We start from the raw sequence: 22,296 nt of genomic DNA, 5'->3' as shown, positions 1-22,296 counted from the left end.
GGGCTTTGTTTAACTTTCCAACACTGCACCCTTCTCTTTAAACAGTCCCTACCACCACCATGGCCTTGCTCTCTGTCGGTCGTTGTTTCCAAGATATTTTAGGCTACTCTATCCCACCCTTCCCTTCCTCTGTCTGCAGCTGGCTTGCCAATCAAGGCCTTCCTTCCCCTCCCAACCCACCATACAAATACGGATAGCCAGTAACACACTGCACAGCCACTGGACACAATGCTAGATTTTGTAATTTTTTATGGTCCTTCGAATTGGACGGGAACAATTGTCCTGGAAAGGTGTCGGTGTCCAAAAAGACCTGCTGTCACCTCCCTCAAATACATCCCTCTCAATCAACTGAAAAAAACAGAGTAAAAAAGTCCCTCTTTTTGGGTTTCTGAAACTCCCCCTCAAATGGAAATGGCTAAGAGGGATGTGTAGCCCATCATTCAGCAGTGCTCCCACTAGACCAGACTCTGACACGTGTTGTTTTTCTTCCCCTAGTCCCCGCGGCGGTGTCAGACCTCCTCTTGGAGAACAACGGCAGTCTGGACTCATTGAGGGCCTCCTGGGTCACAGCTATGGGCAGCGTGGACACATACCTGGTCTCCCTTGCAACCCTGGGTTCAGCCGATCAGGACAGGATGCTGCCACCCAATGCCACAGAGGTGGTCTTCCGCGGCCTGACCCCTGGACGATCCTATCAGTTGTCTATGAGGTCAAAGGTCGGAGAGCAGATGACTGAGGCTGTGACCATGGGCAGAACTGGTAAGTTGTTCTGGAGGGTCAATGTCAATGTCACACCAAAGTTTATGCCTATCTAGTTCCATATCAAAACTGTTTAAAGGGAAAAATTAGGGCTGGTCAAAAGCCACGAAATACTAATGTGCACCACAATCCTTAACTTCACCTCTGCATCTTCAATGAAGATCTGGCTGCATGAACACCTCCATTAACCTCTCTCTCCCTCCTCCCTTTTACACTGCCTCCTCTCTCCTGCCTCCCTTTACTCTGCCTCCTCTCTCCCTCCTCCCTTTACACTGCCTCCTCTTTCCCTCCTCCCTTTACACTGCCTCCTCTCTCCCTTTACATTGCCTCCTCTCTCCCTTCTCCCTTTACACTGCCTCCTCTCTCCCTCCTCCCTTTACGCTGCCTCCTCTCTCCCTCCTCCCTTTATGCTGCCTCCTCTCTCCCTCCCCCCTTTTATGCTGCCTCCTCTCTCCCTTCTCCCTTTACACTGCCTTCTCTCTCCCTCCTCCCTTTGCACTGCTTCCTCTCTCCCTCCTCCCTTTACACTGCCTCCTCTCTCCCTCCTCCCTTTACACTGCTTCCTCTCTCCCTTCTCCCTTTACACTGCCTCCTCTCTCCCTTCTCCCTTTACACTGCCTCCTCTCTCATTCCTCCCTTTACACTGCCTCCTCTCTCCCTTTGCACTGCTTCCTCTCTCCCTCCTCCCTTTGCACTGCTTCCTCTCTCCCTCCTCCCTTTATGCTGCCTCCTCTCTCCTTCCTCCCTTTATGCTGCCTCCTCTCTCCCTCCCCCCTTTTATGCTGCCTCCTCTCTCCCTTCTCCCTTTACACTGCCTTCTCTCTCCCTCCTCCCTTTGCACTGCTTCCTCTCTCCCTCCTCCCTTTACACTGCCTCCTCTCTCCCTCCTCCCTTTACACTGCTTCCTCTCTCCCTTCTCCCTTTACACTGCCTCCTCTCTCCCTTCTCCCTTTACACTGCCTCCTCTCTCATTCCTCCCTTTACACTGCCTCCTCTCTCCCTTTGCACTGCTTCCTCTCTCCCTCCTCCCTTTGCACTGCTTCCTCTCTCCCTCCTCCCTTTATGCTGCCTCCTCTCTCCTTCCTCCCTTTACCCTTCCTCTTCTCTCCCTCCCCCTTTACGCTTCCTCCTCTCTCCCTCCCCCCTTTACACTGCCTCCTCTCTCCCTCCTCCCTTTATACTGCCTCCTCTCTCCCTCCTCCCTTTACGCTGCCTCCTCTCTCCTTCCTCCCTTTACACTGCCTCCTCTCTCCCTCCTCCCTTTATGCTGCCTCCTCTCTCCATCCTCCCTTTACACTGCCTCCTCTCACCCTCCTCCCTTTACACTGCTTCCTCTCTCCCTTCTCCCTTTACACTGCCTCCTCTCTCCCTTCTCCCTTTACAATGCCTCCTCTCTCCCTCCTCCTTTTACGCTGCCTCCTCTCTCATTTCTCCCTTTACACTGCCTCCTCTCTCCCTTCTCCCTTTACACTGCCTCCTCTCTCCCTTCTCCCTTTACACTGCCCCCTCTCTCATTCCTCCCTTTACACTGCCTCCTCTCTCCCTTTGCACTGCTTCCTCTCTCCCTCCTCCCTATGCACTGCTTCCTCTCTCCCTCCTCCCTTTATGCTGCCTCCTCTCTCCTTCCTCCCTTTACCCTTCCTCTTCTCTCCCTCCCCCTTTACGCTTCCTCCTCTCTCCCTCCCCCCTTTACACTGCCTCCTCTCTTCCTCCTCCCTTTATACTGCCTCCTCTCTCCCTCCTCCCTTTACGCTGCCTCCTCTCTCCTTCCTCCCTTTACACTGCCTCCTCTCCCTCCTCCCTTTATGCTGCCTCCTCTCTCCATCCTCCCTTTACACTGCCTCCTCTCACCCTCCTCCCTTTACACTGCTTCCTCTCTCCCTTCTCCCTTTACACTGCCTCCTCTCTCCCTTCTCCCTTTACACTGCCTCCTCTCTCCCTCCTCCTTTTACGCTGCCTCCTCTCTCATTTCTCCCTTTACACTGCCTCCTCTCTCCCTCCTCCCTTTACACTGCCTCCTCTCTCCCTCCTCCCTTTACACTGCTTCCTCTCTCCTTCCTCCCTTTACACTGCTTCCTCTCTCCCTTCTCCCTTTACACTGCCTCCTCTCTCCTTCCTCCATTTACACTGCCTCCTCTCTCCCTTCTCCCTTTACACTGCCTCCTCTCTCCCTCCTCCCTTTACACTTCCTCCTCTCTCCTTCCTCCCTTTACACTGCCTCCTCTCTCCCTTTACACTGCCTCCTCTCTCCCTCCTCCCTTTACACTGCCTCCTCTCTTCCTCCTCCCTTTACACTGCCCCCTCTCTCCCTTCCTCCCTTTACACTGCCTCCTCTCTCCCTTCTCCCTTTACACTGCCTCCTCTCTCCCTCCTCCCTTTACGCTGCCTCCTCTCTCCCTCCTCCCTTTACGCTGCCTCCTCTCTCCCTCCCCCCTTTTATGCTGCCTCCTCTCTCCCTTCTCCCTTTACACTGCCTTCTCTCTCCCTCCTCCCTTTACACTGCCTCCTCTCTCATTCCTCCCTTTACACTGCCTCCTCTCTCCCTTTGCACTGCTTCCTCTCTCCCTCCTCCCTTTACACTGCCTCCTCTCTCCCTTCTCCATTTACACTTCCTCCTCTCTCCCTTCTCCCTTTACACTGCCTCCTCTCTCCCTCCTCCCTTTACACTGCCTCCTCTCTCATTCCTCCCTTTCACTCTGCCTCCTCTCTCCCTTTGCACTGCTTCCTCTCTCCCTCCTCCCTTTACACTGCCTCCTCTCTCCCTTCTCCCTTTACACTTCCTCCTCTCTCCCTTCTCCCTTTACACTGCCTCCTCTCTCCCTCCTCCCTTTACACTGCCTCCTCTCTCCCTTCTCCCTTTACACTGCCTCCTCTCTCCCTCCTCCCTTTACGCTGCCTCCTCTCTCATTTCTCCCTTTACACTGCCTCCTCTCTCATTTCTCCCTTTACACTGCATCCTCTCTCCCCCTCCTCCCTTTACACTGCCTCCTCTCTCCCTCCTCCCTTTGCACTGCTTCCTCTCTCCCTCCTCCCTTTGCACTGCTTCCTCTCTCCCTCCTCCCTTTATGCTGCCTCCTCTCTCATTTCTCCCTTTACACTGCCTCCTCTCTCCCTCCTCCCTTTACACTGCCTCCTCTCTCCCTCCTCCCTTTACACTGCTTCCTCTCTCATTCCTCCCTTTACACTGCTTCCTCTCTCCCTTCTCCCTTTACACTGCCTCCTCTCTCCCTTCTCCATTTACACTGCCTCCTCTCTGCCTCCTCCCTTTACGCTGCCTCCTCTCTCATTTCTCCCTTTACACTGCCTCCTCTCTCCCTTCTCCCTTTACACTGCCTCCTCTCTCCCTCCTCCCTTTACACTGCCTCCTCTCTCCTTCCTCCCTTTACACTGCCCCCTCTCTCCCTTCCTCCCTTTACACTGCCTCCTCTCTCCTTCCTCCCTTTACATTGCCTCCTCTCTCTCTCCTCCCTTTACACTGCCTCCTCTCTCCTTCCTCCCTTTACACTGCCTCCTCTCTCCTTCCTCCCTTTACACTGCCTCCTCTCTCCCTCCTCCCTTTACACTGCCTCCTCTTTCCCTCCTCCCTTTCCACTGCCTCCTCTCTCCCTCCTCCCTTTACGCTGCCTCCTCTCTCCCTCCTCCCTTTACGCTGCTTCTTCTCTCCCTCCTCCCTTTACACTGCCTCCTCTCTCCCTTTGCACTGCTTCCTCTCTCCCTCCTCTCTCCCTCCTCCCTTTTATGCTGCCTCCTCTCTCATTTCTCCCTTTACACTGCCTTCTCTCTCCCTCCTCCCTTTGCACTCTCCCTCCTCCCTTTACACTGCTTCCTCTCTCCCTTCTCCCATTACACTGCCTCCTCTCTCCCTTCTCCCTTTACACTGCCTCCTCTCTCCCTCCTCCCTTTAAGCTGCCTCCTCTCTCATTTCTCCCTTTACACTGCCTCCTCTCTCCCTCCTCCCTTTTACGCTGCCTCCTCTCTCCCTCCTCCCTTTATACTGCCTCCTCTCTCCCTCCTCCCTTTGCACTACTTCCTCTCTCCCTCCTCCCTTTACACTGCCTCCTCTCTCCCTCCTCCCTTTGCACTGCTTCCTCTCTCCCTCCTCCCTTTACGCTGCCTCCTCTCTCATTTCTCCCTTTACACTGCCTCCTCTCTCCCTCCTCCCTTTCACTCTGCCTCCTCTCTCCCTCCTCCCTTTACACTGCCTCCTCTCTCCCTCCTCCCTTTACAATGCCTCCTTTTTCCCTTCCTTAGTGCCAGACAAGGTGTCTCAATTGACCATGGTGGGCCTCAGTGACGGCAGTACTCTGAAGATGACATGGTCACCGCCTAGAGGGGAATGGGAGAACTACCGCATCCTGCTAATGAATGCCACAGTGGCTCTGGTCAATAAGACACTAAGCAGGCCCGTGAGACAGTACTCCTTCTCTGGGGCTTCCCTGGGGCTGGTGCCTGGCAGGCTTTACACAGCTCAGATCATGGTGGAGGCTGGCCCATTTGGCAACATTGCTCACTGCCAAGGAATGCTAGGTAAGTTATATTACAAATATTTTGATGCTTAGCTTGGTGTATATGTGGAATGTTTTTATCGGTCAAATTATATCAATGCTGGATGGCTCTTAAAATGAAATTGTCATGGCTCCTGAAGTTTAGCATTTTTTGCCCTCTCTCTCTCTTTACTTGTTCACATCTCCTTCCCCCTTTTCCCTCACCCCCCTTTCCGTCCCCTATCTCCCCCTTTACTTATTTACTAATTCTCTCCCCCTCTCTCAGCACCTCGGCCTGTCCAGCAGCTGGTCGTCGGTCACAGTGATGAGACGTCTCTGAGCGTGCTGTGGTCTCTCCCCGTAGGAGAGTGGGATGGGTACACTGTGGTCCTGAGACAGGGGCACACCGTCGTGTCCCAGAGGACACTGTCCCGTGACGCCAGGGAGTGCACCTTCAACGTCCTCACACCCGGACGCCAGTACGCCATTGCTGTCACGACCAACAGTGGGGGCCTAAACAGCTCAACTTCAGTGATTGGACGAACCAGTGAGTCACGTTTCCCAAGGGATATAAATAATGATGTTTTTGCCCCAGTATGGTTATGTTCTTGACGAGACACTAGAACTCTCAAACTCAACTCTGGACCTCGAAGTCAATTCCACAGCGTTTTTTCATTATTTAGTATTATTATTTTCTTTATTTAACCAGGCAAGCCAGTTAAGAACAAAATCTTGTTTACAATAACGGCCTACCCCGGCCAAACCCTAGCCCGGATGACGCTGGGCCAATTGTGCGCCGCCCTATGGGACTCCCAATCACGGCCAGTTGTGATACAGCCTGGAATCGAACCAGGGTCTGTATGGGCGGCAGGTAGCCTAGTGGTTAGAGCGTTGGGCCAGTAAATGGAAGGTTAGGTTGCTGGATCGAATCCCCGTGCTGATAAGGTCAATTCTGTCGTTCTGCCCCTGAGCAAGGCAGTTAACCCAGTGTTCCCCTGGCGCCGAAGACGTGGATGACCATTAAGGCAGCCTCCTGTACCTCTCTGATTCAGAGGGATTTGGTTAAATGCGGAAGACACATTTCAGTTGAATACTTTCAGTTGGACCACTGACTAGGTATTCCCCTTTCCCCTAGTGACGCCTCTAGCACAGAGATGCAGTGCCTTAGACCGTTGTGCCACTCGGGAGCCCAAATTGTTACCCTCGGGAGCCCAAATTGTTACCCTCTAATCAGGGACTGATTTAGACCTGGAACCAGGTGAATGCAATTAATTATCAGGTAGAACAGAAAACCAGCAGGCTCCATACCTGGCAGGGTAAGAATTTAAAGTTCTTGCACTACAACATTGCTCCATACAAGTTTTGTAGTCATATACTGTAACAGAGTTGTTGTAGTCATATAATAATGAGCTTTCCCCCATTGACTGAACTGATGCTGTGTCTCTGACTCAATGACTCTTTATGATCTCAATTTCTCTGTAATGTCTCACATCTCTGATGGCCTCTCTATCTCTCTCTGTCTACTCCCAGCCCCAGCGCAGGTGACCAGTCTGCGTGTGACCAACGGTGGCAGCACGGACAGCCTCCAGACCCAGTGGGAGCAGGCAACAGGAGAGCTGGACTCATACCACGTGCTGCTCATCCATGACAGCAGCGTGATCAAGAACGAGAGCGCCCCAGCCCACACCATGGCCTACAGCTTCCTAGCCTTGAAGCCTGGAGCCCTCTATAGTGTGGTAGTAACCACCATCAGAGCAGGACAAGCCTCCAGGCAGAGCGTGGCAGAGGGACGCACAGGTAGACAACTTTGTGATTACTGATTTATGGAGCCTACTTTAAATGTATAATGTTAAAATAGATACATTTTTAAATGATGTTTAGCTATCACACATGAATTCAGTTAAAGGGCACTGACAGATTTAACTGTTTGTGTGACAAACACCAGTATGCAAAAGAATGTATTTTATTATATTTAGGGTTGACAGGATATTATTCAGAACTTTTAGCTTTTATCTAATACAACAGGAATTTATAGGAACCACTGCCTCATGAATACTCAGGAAAGAAAAAGGTGTAGATTCATGCACAGAGCGGCAGGTGTTTATTAAGCCGTTGCAGAAGGCAGGAATTGTGGTCACCGGCAGGCAATGGTCAAACACAGGTAGGCAAACAGGCAGGTAAATCAAAACGAAGACTGAGCTGGTTCTCACAAACGAGCTAGGATAAGGCTTAGTAGAGTCAAAACAAACAATACCTCACAAAGGCACAAACAGAATGAACTCAACTAAATAAGGAGCTGATGAGACCTTGTGAGTAACTAACACAGGTGAAATCAATGAACAAAAATGAAAGACAGGGCTACGTTCCAGAACACAAAGAGACAGGGCTACGTTCCAGAACACAAAGAGACAGGGCTACGTTCCAGAATGCAAAGAGACAGAGCTATGTTCCAGAATGCAAAGAGACAGGGCTACGGTCAAGAATACAAAGAGACAGGGCTACGTTCCAGAATACAAAGAGACAGGGCTACGTTCCAGAACACAAAGAGACAGGGCTACGTTCCAGAATGCAAAGAGACAGAGCTATGTTTCAGAATGCAAAGAGACAGGGCTACGGTCAAGAATACAAAGAGACAGGGCTACGCTCCAGAATACAAAGAGACAGGGCTACGTTCCAGAATACAAAGAGACAGGGCTACGTTCAAGAACACAAAGAGACAGGGCTACGTTCAAGAACACAAAGAGACATGGCTACGTTCAAGAACACAAAGAGACATGGCTACGTTCAAGAACACAACGAAAAGAACACAAGGTTGACTAAGAAAATAAATACAGAACCTTACACCGACTACACAGCAAACATGTCAAGGTCTTCCTTTCAAAGACTTCCCACCATGAACGGAAAAGGATGGGGGGTCTTTTTTTGTATTGTTGAATTCCAGCTACCTTAATCTGAGAACGTTTTCATTTAAATGAACAAAGAATATACAACAGAATATAAAGTTCTTAAAGATACTTCCAAACTGGGCACAATGGTGGGTTTTGCTGATGCATCTAATCCTTTATACATACACTACCATTCGAAAGTTTGGGCTCATTTAGAAAGGTCCTTGTTTTTGAAAGAGAAGCACATCTTTTGTCCATTAAAATAACATCAAATTGATCAGAAATACAGTGTAGACATTGTTAATGTTGTAAATTACTATTGTAGCTGGAAACGTCAGATTTTTTATGGAATATCTACAGGCGTACAGAGGCCCATTATCAGCAACCATCACTCCTGTGTTCCAATGGCATGTTGTGTTAGCTAATCCAAGTTGATCATTTTAAAAGGCTAATTGATCATTAGAAAACACTTTTGCATTTATGTTAGCACAGCTGAAAACTGTTGTCCTGATTAAAGAAGCAATATAACTGGCTTTCTTTAGACTAGTTGAGTTTCTGGAGCATCAACATTTGTGGGTTTGATTACAGGCTCAAAATGGCCAGAAAAAAATAACTTTATTCTGAAACTCGTCAGTTTATTCTTGTTCTGAGAAATGAATGCTATTCCATACAAGAAATTTCCAAGTATCTGAAGATCTCGTACAACGCTGTGTACTACTCCCTTCACAGAACAGTGCAAACTGTCTCCAACCAGAATAGAAAGAGGAGTGGGAGGCCCCGGTGCACAACTAAGTACTTGTCGTACATTAGAGTGTCTCGTTTGAGAAACAGATGCCTCACAAGTCCGCTAATTTCTATTTCTGCTTTTGTACCCTTTTCTCACGGTCAGCCAACCTTTTCTCAGCGTCAGCTAACCTTTTCTTCCCTTTCTCTTCTCCTTCTCCAGGTTCTTTATCCTCTCCTGTTCTTTCTTTTTCTCTTCCTCTGGTTGAAGTTTCTACTCCTTTTATTTTTATTTCTCCTCCTTCTCCAGGTTCTTTATTCTCTCATTTTCTGTTTCAAACCTAAATTTCTCTTCCAGTTGTTGTTCCTTAATCTCATTCTCAAGGATCTTCAATATCTCCTTTTTCTCTTTTTTTCTCTTCTTCCAATTTACATTTCTCCTCCCTTTCTGTTTGCTTCCTCTCCTTTTCCAGGTATTTAATTCTCTCTTTCTCTTAGTTCTTTTCTTCCACCAACCTGAGTTTTTCCTTCTTTTCTTTTCCTTCCCCAACTTCTCCAGGATCTTCATCCTCTCTTTTCCTTTCTTTATCTCTTGTCAAATGTCTCCGCTAATCTTAAATCCCCTTCAGCCTTCAAGTATGATGTTGATGTTTCCAAAATGCCGTAGCAGTTCAGACGTCTTTGTCTTGTTGTGTCCCGTGTATATATATATTTTTTCCTTTGTATATATTTTTAATATTTTTAACCTCAGTTTTAAAATACTCTCCTGCTACCCGCCTCACCCAATGTGGTATGGATCTTCAATTTTCTATACTTTAGCACCGGAACCCCCAACAGAAGCTAGCTAGCTAACTAGCTACTAGCTAGTAGTCAGTTAACCTTAGCCCGGTCACCTCCTGCCAGTCTGCACAGCACAATTTTTCACCTTTTCATCGCACCTGGGTCATCGCAGCTAGCTAGCTGCTATCTGAGTGTCTACCCTCTGGCTAACATCTCTGTCTCGATGCAAGCACCAATGAGCCTGGAACTAGCCTCGTGCTAGGCCCATCTCCCGGCTAGCTGAACAGGTCCACCCGCCACTCCTTGGGCTACAATACATATTTTGCCAATTAGCCTGGATCCCTTTTACTGCAGACACAGAGCCCGGCCAATTCCATCACGACTGGTCTACCGATGTAATCCGCCCGAGGGTTTTCAACAGACTTTTTCCGTCGCGACGTCACCTTAAGGCCCTTCTGCTAGCCCGCTAGCCGTCTGAATCGCCGTGTCTCCAGCTCACCTAGCTACACACGGGTCCCTATGATCACTCGGCTACGGATGCCTCTCCCTAATGTCAATATGTCTTGTCCATTGCTGTTTTGGTTAGTGATTATTGTCTTATTTCACTGTAGAGCCTCCAGCCCGGTTCAATAAGCCTTAGCGAGCCCTTTTGATTCACCTCCCACACATGCAGTGACCTCACCTGGTCTAAATGATGTCTCTAGAGACAAAACCTCTCTCATCGTCACTCAATGCCTAGGTTCACCTCCACTGTATTTCACATCCTACCATACCATTGTCTGTACATTATGCCTTGAATCTATTCTTCTGCGCTCAGAAACCTGCTCCTTTTACTCTCTGTTCCGAACACACTGGGCGACAAGTTCTTATAGCCTTTAGCCATACCCTTATCCTACTCCACCTCTGTTCCTCTGGTGATGTAGAGGTTAATCCAGGTCCAGCAGCACCTAGCTCCACTCCCATTCCCCAGGCGCTCTCATTTATTGACTTCTGTAACCGTAAAAGCCTTGGTTTCATGCATGTTAACATTAGGAGCCTCCTCCCTAAGTTTGTTTTATTCACTGCTTTAGCACACTCTGCCAACCCGGATGTCCTAGCCGTGTCTGAATCCTTGCTTAGGAAGGCCACCAAAAATCCAGAAATGTCCATCCCTAACTATAACATTTTCTGACAAGATAGAACTGCCAAAGGGGGCGGAGTTGCAATCTACTGCAGAGATAGCCTGCAGAGTTCTGTCACTTTCCAGGTCTGTGCCCAAACAATTCGAGCTTCTACTTCAAAAATTCTCCTTTCCAGAAACAAGTCTCTCACCGTGGATGCTTGTTATAGACTACCTTCTGCCCCCAGCTGTGCCCTGGACACCATATGTGAATTGATTTCCCCCCATCTATCTTCAGAGCTCATACTGTTAGGTGACTTAAACTGGGACATGCTTAACCCCCCTGCAATCATACAATCTAAGCTATATGCCTTCAATCTCACACAAATGATCAATGTACCTGCCAGGTACAACCCCAAATCGGTAAACACAAGCACCCTCATAGATATCATCCTGACCAACCTGCCCTCTGCTGTCAACCAGGATCTCAACGATCACTGCCTCGTTGCCTGCGTCCGTAATGGTCTGCGGTCAAACGAACACCCCTCATCACTGTCAAACGTTCCCTAAAACACGCCTTTCTAATCGACCTGGCCGGGGTATTCTGGAAGGATATTGACCTCATTCCATCAGTAGAGGATGCCTGGTTATTCTTTAAAAGTGCTTTCCTCACCATTTTAAATAAGCATGCCCCATTCAAAACATTTAGAACCAGGAACCGATACAGCCCTTGGTTCACTCCAGACCTGACTGCCCTTGACCAGCACAAAAACATCCTGTGGCATACTGTATTAGCATCTAATAGCCCCCATGATATGCAACTTTTCAGGGAAGTTAGGAACCAATATACACAGGCAGTTAGGAAAGCAAAGGCTAGCTTTTTCAAACAGAAATTTGCACCTTGTAGCACAAACTCCAAAACGTTCTGGGACACTGTAAAGTCCATGGAGAATAAGAGCACCTCCTCCCAGCTGCCCACTGCACTGAGGCTAGGAAACACTGTCACCAGCGATAAATCCATGATAATTGAGAATTTCAATAAGCATTTTTCTACAGCTGGCCATGCTTTCCACCTGGCTACCCCTACCCCGGTCAACTGCCCGGCACCCCCACCCCCACCCCCACCATTTCTCCTTTACCCTGCAACTAACCCTGCAACCCCCACAGCAACTTTCTCAAACATCCCCCATTTCTCCTTCACCCAAATCCAGATAGCTGATGTTCTGAAAGAGTTGCAAAATCGGGTCCCCTACAAGTCAGCTGGGCTAGACAATCTTGACCCTCTCTTTCTAAAATTATCCGCCACAATTGTTGCAACCCCTATTACTAGCCTGTTCAACCTCTCTCGTATTGTCTGAGATCCCTAAAGATTGGAAAGCTGCCACAGTCATCCCCCTCTTCAAAGGGGGAGACACTCTAGACCCAAACTGTTACAGACCTAAATCTATCCTACTCTACCTTTCTAACACGGAACCCAAACCGGCTGCGCGCGTGCGCCATCATGCTCTATCGTGCATACATTTATTTTGTCCTCCTACACCAAACGCGATCATGACACGCAGTTTAAAATATCAAAACAAACTCTGAACCAATGACATTATTTTGGGGACAAGTCGGAAAGCATTAAACATGTATGGCAATTTAGCTAGTTAGCTTGCACTTGCTAGCCAATTTGTCCTATTTAGCTAGCTTGCTGTTGCTAGCTAATTTGTCCTGGGATATAAACATTGAGTTCTTATTTTACCTGAAATGCACAAGGTCCTCTACTCCGACAATTAATCCACCGATAAAACGGCCAACATAATCGTTTCTAGTCATCTCTCCTCCTTCCAGGCTTTTTCATAATTGAACTTATATGGTGATCACATCTACACTTTCATAATATTACCATGACAACCGGCAAAACAGTTTGTCTTTCAATCACCCACTGTAAAGGCGTGCGTAACTGGCTGCAGGGAAGTCAGGCGCAGGAGAGCAGAAGTGGGGAGCAAACGGAGCCCTTTATTGCGGCGAACAAGACACGGTATTCAGAAAACTAAACACACACGGTTTACAATAAACCGGCTCAAACCAGCCTGGAGTACACATACATTTACATATAACAATTACACACACAGACATGGGGGGAAAACAGAGGGTTATATGCAAGACGAGTCATGAGGGACAAGACAAAACAAATGGAAAATGAAAGGTGGCTTGAAGACCGGTGACGTAGACCACCGAACGCCGCCCGATCAAGGAGAGGGACCGACCTCGGCGGAAGTCCTGACACCCACGTGGGCATAACCAATGAGGAGATGGCACGTGGGTACCTGCTTCTATAAACCAATGAGGAGATGGGAGAGGCAGGACTTGCAGTGCGATCTGCATCAGAAATAGAAAGGAGTCCTATTTTAGCCCTTGGCATCGCAGACGCTTGTTAGCGCACGCGAGCAGTGTGGGTGCAATAATTGAATAACATGGATTTCTACATTTATTTTGTGAAGCTCGCGCACGCGACGTGTACGTTCTGGCCAGCATGTTAGGTCTTCGAAAACCAAGTTAACAAACAGATCACCAACCATTTCGAATCCCACTGTACGTTCTCCGCTATGCAATCTGGTTTCCGAGCTGGTCATGGGTGCACCTCAGCCACGCTCAAGGTCCTAAACAATATCATAACCGCCATCGATAAAAGAAAATACTGTGCAGCCGTATTCATCGACCTGGCCAAGGATTTCGACTCTGTCAATCACCACATTCTTATCGGCAGACTCAACAGCCTTGGTTTCTCAAACTACCTACTCGCTTGATTTACCAACTACTTTGCAGACAGAGTTCAGTGTGTCAAATTGGAGGGCCAGTTTTCTGGACCTCTGGCAGTCTCTATAGGGGTGCCACAGGGTTCAATTCTCGGGCCGACTCTTTTCCCTGTACACATCAATGATGTCGCTCTTGCTGCTGGTGATTCTCTGATTCACCTCTACGCAGACGACACCATTCTGTATAATTCTGGCCCTTCTTTGGACACTGTGCTAACTAACCTCCAGACGAGCTTCAATGCCATACAACACTCATTCCGTGGCCTCCAACTGCTCTTAAATGAAGCATCGTTACCCATCGCTCCACAAAAGCTGCGGCCCTTGCAGAGCAAGGGGAACTACTACTTCAAGGTCTCAGAGCAAGTGAAGTCACCGATTGAAACGCTATCTAGTGCGCACCACCACTAACTAAGCTAGCCATTTCACATGAATCTCTCAACAACTGTAGATACTGTGCTGAGGATTGACACATGCCTGTTTGTTTTACTGCTCTTGTTGTGGAGTGGAACCACCCGGGCTGTTTTGAGATCCTTGGGAAATGTAACGCTACTAATAGAAAGATAAGCATAGGTCAGCAGTGGGGAGTTACTGCTTCCTACAAGAGCACAAAACGTGTAGGCTACATATCAAGCTGTCTTAATTCAAGGGACAGTGTTGTATTTTGAGACAGGCTTGATTGTAGGCAGAGGGATAGCCTACATTATCTAATTCTCTGTATGGTAATAATAATTCATTATACTTTGTAAAGTGGTTTCTTGCATCTCACAATACAATGCAATTTACAGTCACCTATTTGGCCCATGGTGTTACAGATCAAGTAAAAGATCATTAATTAATGTCAAGCTCTTCATAATCTAAAAATGTTTTCTAAAAGTCTCATGCAATGTAGGCCTGCATTGAACACCACATATAGGTTACTGTAGGCTATATCATAGAAATCAAAACTATTTCCACGTGAAAATGTAATGGGATTTGCTCCATTGGGATTGTATTGTTCAAGTTTCCGCTCACAAGACCAAAAATTTGCTCAGTGCCCCAAAAACTTTGAGGGAACATTGCCTACATCTCACAATAATCTGAATAGCCTCCCAGTGCCGAGTCACCTTCCATTCCATTCATGACACTCAGTCCATTTCTGTAAGGTCTCCCTTTCTTTCTTTGCCGTTATTTTTTCAATAACTTTCTTATGAATGGCACATGAATGCCTCAAGCTTGTTGGGGTCACCTATCCACTGAACACACGCTACCAACTTAATGTTGTGTTGTAGCTTTTAAGTTATGTTCCTTACATGTCCCACAGTATTACTGAAGAGAAAACATGAACAACTGTTAATGTTCCAGTATTTACAAGAAAAATAAGCTATTAAACAAGTTTTTACTTTAATTTTATTCACATACATTTTTTGTTCAGGCTTCCCAGCTGCAAATATGAACAGTGATACACAGAATGACTGACTCAGTTCCCCTCTCTCTCCGTCTTCCAGTCCCCGCTGCCGTAGGCGAGGTGACGGTCAGCAACAACGGTCGTATGGACTTCCTCAGCGTGTCATGGCGTCCGGCCAAAGGTGACGTGGACAGTTATCTGGTCACTCTGGGGGACCAGGAGAAGACGGTCCACACCCTGGCCGTGTCCAAATCCAGCCCAGAGTGTGTGTTCAAGTCCCTGGTGTCTGGACGGCTCTATAACATCTCCATCACCTCCAGGAGTGGTGCCTATGATAATCACACCATCGTACAGGAACGCACACGTAGGTCTACCATGTCTGTCAGTCTGAAATGGGGCTCCTCTGCTTCAGTTTTCCATTCCGTGGTTTTCCTCATGAAGTGTCTAGTTAGACATGATAATACACTGGTCAATGTCTCAAAGTTCAATTCAATTGAATTCCTCTCCCCAGAGCCCTCTAGTGTCCAGAACCCCACAGCGATCCACTCGGCCAGGGATGACTACCTGAAGGTGTACTGGCGCCATGCGGCTGGGGACTTTGACTACTACCAGGTGGTCATCAAGCACAACAACATCTTCCACCAGAACAAGACGGTTATGAAGAGCCAGAACGAGTGTGTGTTCAACGGCCTGGTGCCCGGGAGGCTGTACACTGTCATCGTCAGCACCTGGAGCGGGAAGTATGAGACCAGCGTGTCTACGGATGGAAGGACCTGTGAGTGATACGAATAGTAATCTGTTATATATCTCTTCTGTTGTTTCAATGTACAATATGTAGATACAAGAGTGGTATTTGTCTGTAATAATAATTTGGCTCGCTACATTCAGGTAATAACTAGGTGTGGTAAAACAGGTTCTTTGTGCATGCTTCTTTTTAACCTGTCTCCCTATGTTCTTTTCCTTTGTATGCAAAATTAAGAGCCTCTCTGAGAATATTAAAGTTTTTCTATTCTATCTGGAATCTGTCTGTGACAGTCCCTGCGGCGGTGAGGTCACTAGCCCTAGCTGAGCAGGGAACGGAGGACCTGCGTGTCACCTGGTTGGCTGCTCCAGGGGACGTTGACCACTACCAGGTGCAGCTCCTCTTCAACGACATGAAGGTTAGTCTTCCTGGTCCAGTCCAGTGCCTGGTTAGCCTGTCTTCATGTTTACAGGACTTTTATATTTGTCATATTTTCTTGTGTGATTTTTCTTATATTTCATTGTTGCTTTATTTCTATTTGTGACTTTGGGTGTTTTTAAAAGCAAAATGTATTAATTGAATTTTGCAAAATGTATTAATAATCAATGTATAATCAATGTATTATGTATTATTATTATGAAGGTGTTCCCACCCATCACCCTGGGCAGCAGCGTAGGGGTGTGTCTCCTCTCCTCCCTCACCCCGGGACGCCTCTATAAGATCCATGTTTCTACCTTTAGCGGCCCCAACCAGAGGGCCCAATTCATAGAGGGCAGGACAGGTAAACCAAAACAACAGACTTGCTGGGTTCAAATACTAGGTTACATTTGTTTTATTTCAAATACTTCTGTTTGATTCAAGTCTGCCTGGGGTGCCCGATGGGCAGAATTTGTTTGCACTTTTGGAACTTCTCCATTGAATTAGGGTAGCAAAATAGAACAAAATGCCACAGAATCTAACACAAACAAAACATAAACTAACAACAATTTCCGTCCCACTTCCACCCCTCTTTCTCCCTCTCCTGCTATTTCTCCCTCTTTTCCTTTCTCCTCCTGTCTGCAGTCCCCAGCAAAGTCAAGAATATCCACGTGAGTAACAATGGCCAGAGCAGCAGTCTGAAAATCAGCTGGACCCCGGGGCAGGGTGATGTGGACAGCTACTCTGTGTCCCTATTGCTGGGTGGACCAGACGCACGCAGGCTGGAGACGCGGCCCGTACCCAAACACCAGAATGAACTAGGGTTCAGCTCCTTGCAGCCTGGGCAGCTGTACAGTGTGACCATTAAATCTATCAGTGGCATACTGTTGAATAACAACACGGCCAGCGGACGCACCGGTGAGGAGGCTAGATAAGGACTTCATAACACATTCATAACCCATACATACTGCATTCATAAGCAGTGCATTGGCATTTCATACTCTACAATTGGGTGTCAGTCTCACTGCGTCTGGCTATCTTTTATTTGTTTTTATTTGATTTGATTATATATCTGCAGTTTGAAATCAGTATATTTGACGGAACTGATTTGTTCTGTTTTCTTACCCGAATCAACTTTTGAAGGGTAATTAACAGATAGTGATTGGCTGGTGTAATGATGTGTGACATTGTCCCCTACATGGAGATACAATACTGTATGATAGTGTGCTCTATCTAATTCTGTGTCCCCTCTCCCCTCAGTCCCTTCTGCAGTGACGGGGCTGCAGGCTGACAACAGACACACCACCTGCACTATACAGGTGAGCTGGCAGGAGGCCCGGGGTGTGGCAGACGGATACAGCCTGCAGCTCCTGGACGACAGGGGACACCTGGTCACCAACAGGTAACAAACACCTGGGTTCACCGACACACCTGGGTTCACCAACACACCTGAGTTCACCAACACACCTGGTCACCAACAGGTAACCAACACACCTGGGTTCACCAACACCTGGGTTCACCAACACACCTGAGTTCACCAACACACCTGAGTTCACAAACACACCTGGTCACCAACAGGTAACCAACACACCTGGGTTCACCAACACCTGGGTTCACCAACACACCTGGTCACCAACAGGTAACCAACACCTGGGTTTACCAAAACCTGGGTTAACCAACACACCTGGGTTCACCAACACACCTGGGTTCACCAACACACCTGGGTTCACCAACACACCTGGGTTCACCAACACACCTGAGTTCACAAACACACCTGAGTTCACAAACACACCTGGTCACCAACAGGTAACCAACACCTGGGTTCACCAACACACCTGGGTTCACCAACACACCTGGGTTCACCAACACACCCAGATTCAAATGGTCAATACTTTGAGGCTTGGTTAAGCCTCCTACCTCTTGGGCCAGATGGGCAGTGTTAGCCATTTTGAGACTATTCCATTGGTTCAATTGCAGTAACAAAATGGTGCCTAAAAAAGTGTAACAAATATAATACACAGACAACACAGTACTCATTTTCGTAACCAACAGCTCCCAGGCATCCTCCGGCTCCATGCCGCTCCAGCATCGCTTCGACGGCCTCACCCCAGGGAAGAGGTACCGCATCCTGGTTCACACCACCAGCGGAGGGGTCCACAGCGAGGGTGTCACCGCTGAAGCACGTACACGTAAGACTGCATCTTCACTATGTCCCACACAAGTTCGTCAAGTGGTATTAATATGTGTACTGCAGGTTGTCCAAGCCTCCTCCTGGAGAGCAATCGTTTGGGGGCGGCAGGGTAGCCTAGTGGTTACAGCGTTGGACTAGTAACCGAAAGGTTGCAAGTTCAAATCCCCGAGCTGACAAGGTACAAATCTGTCGTTCTGCCCCTGAACAGGCAGTTAACCCACTGTTCCTAGGCCGTCATTGAAAATAAGAATTTGTTCTTAACTGACTTGCCTATTTAAATAAAGGTAAAATTGTTTAAAAAAATAAAAAAATGTAGGCTTTATTGTAAGATTACACAAATAATACAGGAGGTCTTAGTAAAACAGGGAATAGAGAATCAGAGTCACTGTGAAGATGTATAGAGGCAATATGGAAGGAAGATATATGTGGACCTGAGTAGTGTTGTGCTCCCAGGTCCGGCGGCGGTCAGCGACCTCTCCATCCAGGCCAACAGCAGTAGCAGCCTGTCCTTCCACTGGTCTCCCCCGCAGGGAGAGTTCGAAGGTTATGACCTCTACCTGTACAACGGAGATGACACGCTGAACGACCGGCGTAGCGGCCAGCCCAGCACACTGCAGGTCTCCTTCCAGGGCCTGAGGCCTGGTGCCCCCTACAAGATGGTGGTGTTGACACGCAGCGGGGAGCAGACCAACGACTCAGCTATCTGGGCCAGGACTAGTGAGTGAGCTGTACTGCTCCTGGGGTACTGAGATGCTGTGGGCAGGGGTATGAGAAGGGTTGGGGGGTACTGAGATGCTGTGGGCAGCAGTATGAGAAGGGTTGGGGGGTACTGAGATGCTGTGGGCAGGGGTATGAGAAGGGTTGGGGGGTACTGAGATGCTGTGGGCAGGGGTATGAGAAGGGTTGGGGGGTACTGAGATACTGTGGGCAGGGGTATGAGAAGGGTTGGGGGGTACTGAGATGCTGTGGGCAGGGGTATGAGAAGGGTTGGGGGTACTGAGATGCTGTGGGCAGGGGTATGAGAAGGGTTGGGGGTACTGAGATACTGTGGGCAGGGGTATGAGAAGGGTTGGGGGTACTGAGATGCTGTGGGCAGGGGTATGAGAAGGGTTGGGGGTACTGAGATGCTGTGGGCAGCAGTATGAGAAGGGTTGGGGGTACTGAGATGCTGTGGGCAGGGGTATGAGAAGGGTTGGGGGGTACTGAGATGCTGTGGGCAGGGGTATGAGAAGGGTTGGGGGTACTGAGATGCTGTGGGCAGGGGTATGAGAAGGGTTGGGGGTACTGAGATGCTGTGGGCAGCAGTATGAGAAGGGTTGGGGGGTACTGAGATGCTGTGGGCAGGGGTATGAGAAGGGTTGGGGGGTACTGAGATGCTGTGGGCAGGGGCATGAGAAGGGTTGGGGGTACTGAGATACTGTGGGCAGGGGTATGAGAAGGGTTGGGGGGTACTGAGATGCTGTGGGCAGGGGTATGAGAAGGGTTGGGGGGTACTGAGATGCTGTGGGCAGGGGTATGAGAAGGGTTGGGGGTACTGAGATGCTGTGGGCAGGGGTATGAGAAGGGTTGGGGGGTACTGAGATGCTGTGGGCAGGGGTATGAGAAGGGTTGGGGGGGTACTGAGATGCTGTGGGCAGGGGTATGAGAAGGGTTGGGGGTACTGAGATGCTGTGGGCAGCAGTATGAGAAGGGTTGGGGGTACTGAGATGCTGTGGGCAGCAGTATGAGAAGGGTTGGGGGTACTGAGATGCTGTGGGCAGCAGTATGAGAAGGGTTGGGGGTACTGAGATGCTGTGGGCAGGGACATGAGAAGGGTTGGGGGGTACTGAGATGCTGTGGGCAGCAGTATGAGAAGGGTTGGGGGGTACTGAGATGCTGTGGGCAGCAGTATGAGAAGGGTTGGGGGTACTGAGATGCTGTGGGCAGCAGTATGAGAAGGGTTGGGGGGTACTGAGATGCTGTGGGCAGCAGTATGAGAAGGGTTGGGGGTACTGAGATGCTGTGGGCAGGGGCATGAGAAGGGTTGGGGGGTACTGAGATGCTGTGGGCAGGGGTATGAGAAGGGTTGGGGGTACTGAGATACTGTGGGCAGGGGTATGAGAAGGGTTGGGGGTACTGAGATACTGTGGGCAGGGGTATGAGAAGGGTTGGGGGTACTGAGATACTGTGGGCAGGGGCATGAGAAGGGTTGGGGGTACTGAGATGCTGTGGGCAGGGGTATGAGAAGGGTTGGGGGTACTGAGATGCTGTGGGCAGGGGTATGAGAAGGGTTGGGGGTACTGAGATGCTGTGGGCAGGGGCATGAGAAGGGTTGGGGGGGTACTGAGATGCTGTGGGCAGGGGTATGAGAAGGGTTGGGGGTACTGAGATGCTGTGGGCAGGGGTATGAGAAGGGTTGGGGGTACTGAGATGCTGTGGGCAGCAGTATGAGAAGGGTTGGGGGGTACTGAGATGCTGTGGGCAGGGGTATGAGAAGGGTTGGGGGTACTGAGATGCTGTGGGCAGGGGTATGAGAAGGGTTGGGGGTACTGAGATGCTGTGGGCAGCAGTATGAGAAGGGTTGGGGGTACTGAGATGCTGTGGGCAGGGGTATGAGAAGGGTTGGGGGTACTGAGATGCTGTGGGCAGGGGTATGAGAAGGGTTGGGGGTACTGAGATACTGTGGGTAGCAGTATGAGAAGGGTTGGGGGGTACTGAGATGCTGTGGGCAGGGGTATGAGAAGGGTTGGGGGTACTGAGATGCTGTGGGCAGCAGTATGAGAAGGGTTGGGGGTACTGAGATGCTGTGGGCAGGGGTATGAGAAGGGTTGGGGGGTACTGAGATGCTGTGGGCAGGGTTGGGGGGTACTGAGATACTGTGGGCAGGGGCATGAGAAGGGTTGGGGGGTACTGAGATGCTGTGGGCAGGGGCATGAGAAGGGTTGGGGGGTACTGAGATGCTGTGGGCAGGGGTATGAGAAGGGTTGGGGGGTACTGAGATGCTGTGGGCAGCAGTATGAGAAGGGTTGGGGGGTACTGAGATGCTGTGGGCAGGGGCATGAGAAGGGTTGGGGGTACTGAGATACTGTGGGCAGGGGTATGAGAAGGGTTGGGGGTACTGAGATGCTGTGGGCAGGGGGTATGAGAAGGGTTGGGGGTACTGAGATGCTGTGGGCAGGGGCATGAGAAGGGTTGGGGGTACTGAGATACTGTGGGCAGGGGTATGAGAAGGGTTGGGGGTACTGAGATGCTGTGGGCAGGGGTATGAGAAGGGTTGGGGGTACTGAGATGCTGTGGGCAGGGGTATGAGAAGGGTTGGGGGTACTGAGATGCTGTGGGCAGGGGTATGAGAAGGGTTGGGGGTACTGAGATGCTGTGGGCAGGGGTATGAGAAGGGTTGGGGGGTACTGAGATGCTGTGGGCAGGGGTATGAGAAGGGTTGGGGGGTACTTGAGAAATTGATTTGGATCACTACTGAATGTCCTCACAACATAACGCATAATGTGTTTCTCTCACAGAAATGACGTGGTAACAAAGAACTAACTGGAGAACCTACTGGAGAACTAACTGGAGAACTAACTAGAAAACTAACTGGAGAACTAACTGTATGTCTCACTGACTTTACATCATGATTTGACACTGTCCAATTGTCCGTTCCGCCTCTTCAGTCCCGGCTGCAGTGACCTCCCTCCAGGCACAGAGTCGTAACCAGTCGGAGATGTTGTGGGTGTCATGGAAGCGGGCGGTGGGGGAGCTAAATGGCTACCTGCTCTCCCTCTACAACCCAGATGGCTCCCAGCAGGCAGAGGAGACGTTAGGGCCAGACGCCATGGAGCACGTATTCCCCACGCTGATCCCCGGGCGTCTCTACCATGCTGTCATCCTCACACGCAGCGGAGAGCTCACCAACAGGGCCACCGCTCATGGACGTACCGGTAAGACATTAGGACAAGTGATGTTTATTTAAAGGACATTGCACATGCACCTTAATTGGGGAGAATGGGCTTGTGGAATGGTATCAAATACATAAACACATGGTTTCCAACACAATT

General features: G+C 49.4%; 1 protein-coding gene across 2 annotated transcripts in view; it reads left to right on the top strand.

Moving 5' to 3' along the window:
* LOC135509054 (receptor-type tyrosine-protein phosphatase beta-like) overlaps positions 1–22,296 on the top strand; it is a 42,950-nt gene that overhangs the window by 9,428 nt on the left and 11,226 nt on the right. For both annotated transcript variants that reach the window (XM_064929363.1, XM_064929364.1), the window contains exons 7-19: positions 496–759; positions 5,011–5,286; positions 5,530–5,790; positions 6,774–7,040; positions 15,016–15,279; positions 15,427–15,690; positions 15,951–16,075; positions 16,300–16,438; positions 16,720–16,992; positions 17,335–17,476; positions 18,127–18,263; positions 18,719–18,982; positions 21,913–22,179. In XM_064929363.1, coding sequence (XP_064785435.1) covers positions 496–759; positions 5,011–5,286; positions 5,530–5,790; positions 6,774–7,040; positions 15,016–15,279; positions 15,427–15,690; positions 15,951–16,075; positions 16,300–16,438; positions 16,720–16,992; positions 17,335–17,476; positions 18,127–18,263; positions 18,719–18,982; positions 21,913–22,179 — 2,943 coding nt within the window. The remainder of the gene's footprint in view (positions 1–495; positions 760–5,010; positions 5,287–5,529; positions 5,791–6,773; positions 7,041–15,015; positions 15,280–15,426; positions 15,691–15,950; positions 16,076–16,299; positions 16,439–16,719; positions 16,993–17,334; positions 17,477–18,126; positions 18,264–18,718; positions 18,983–21,912; positions 22,180–22,296) is intronic.

Source organism: Oncorhynchus masou, chromosome 22, assembly GCF_036934945.1.
Source record: "Oncorhynchus masou masou isolate Uvic2021 chromosome 22, UVic_Omas_1.1, whole genome shotgun sequence".
NCBI lineage: Eukaryota > Metazoa > Chordata > Actinopteri > Salmoniformes > Salmonidae > Oncorhynchus > Oncorhynchus masou.
The sequence above is the reverse complement of the archived record's forward strand: the minus strand, read 5'-3'. Positions and strand labels throughout refer to the sequence as shown.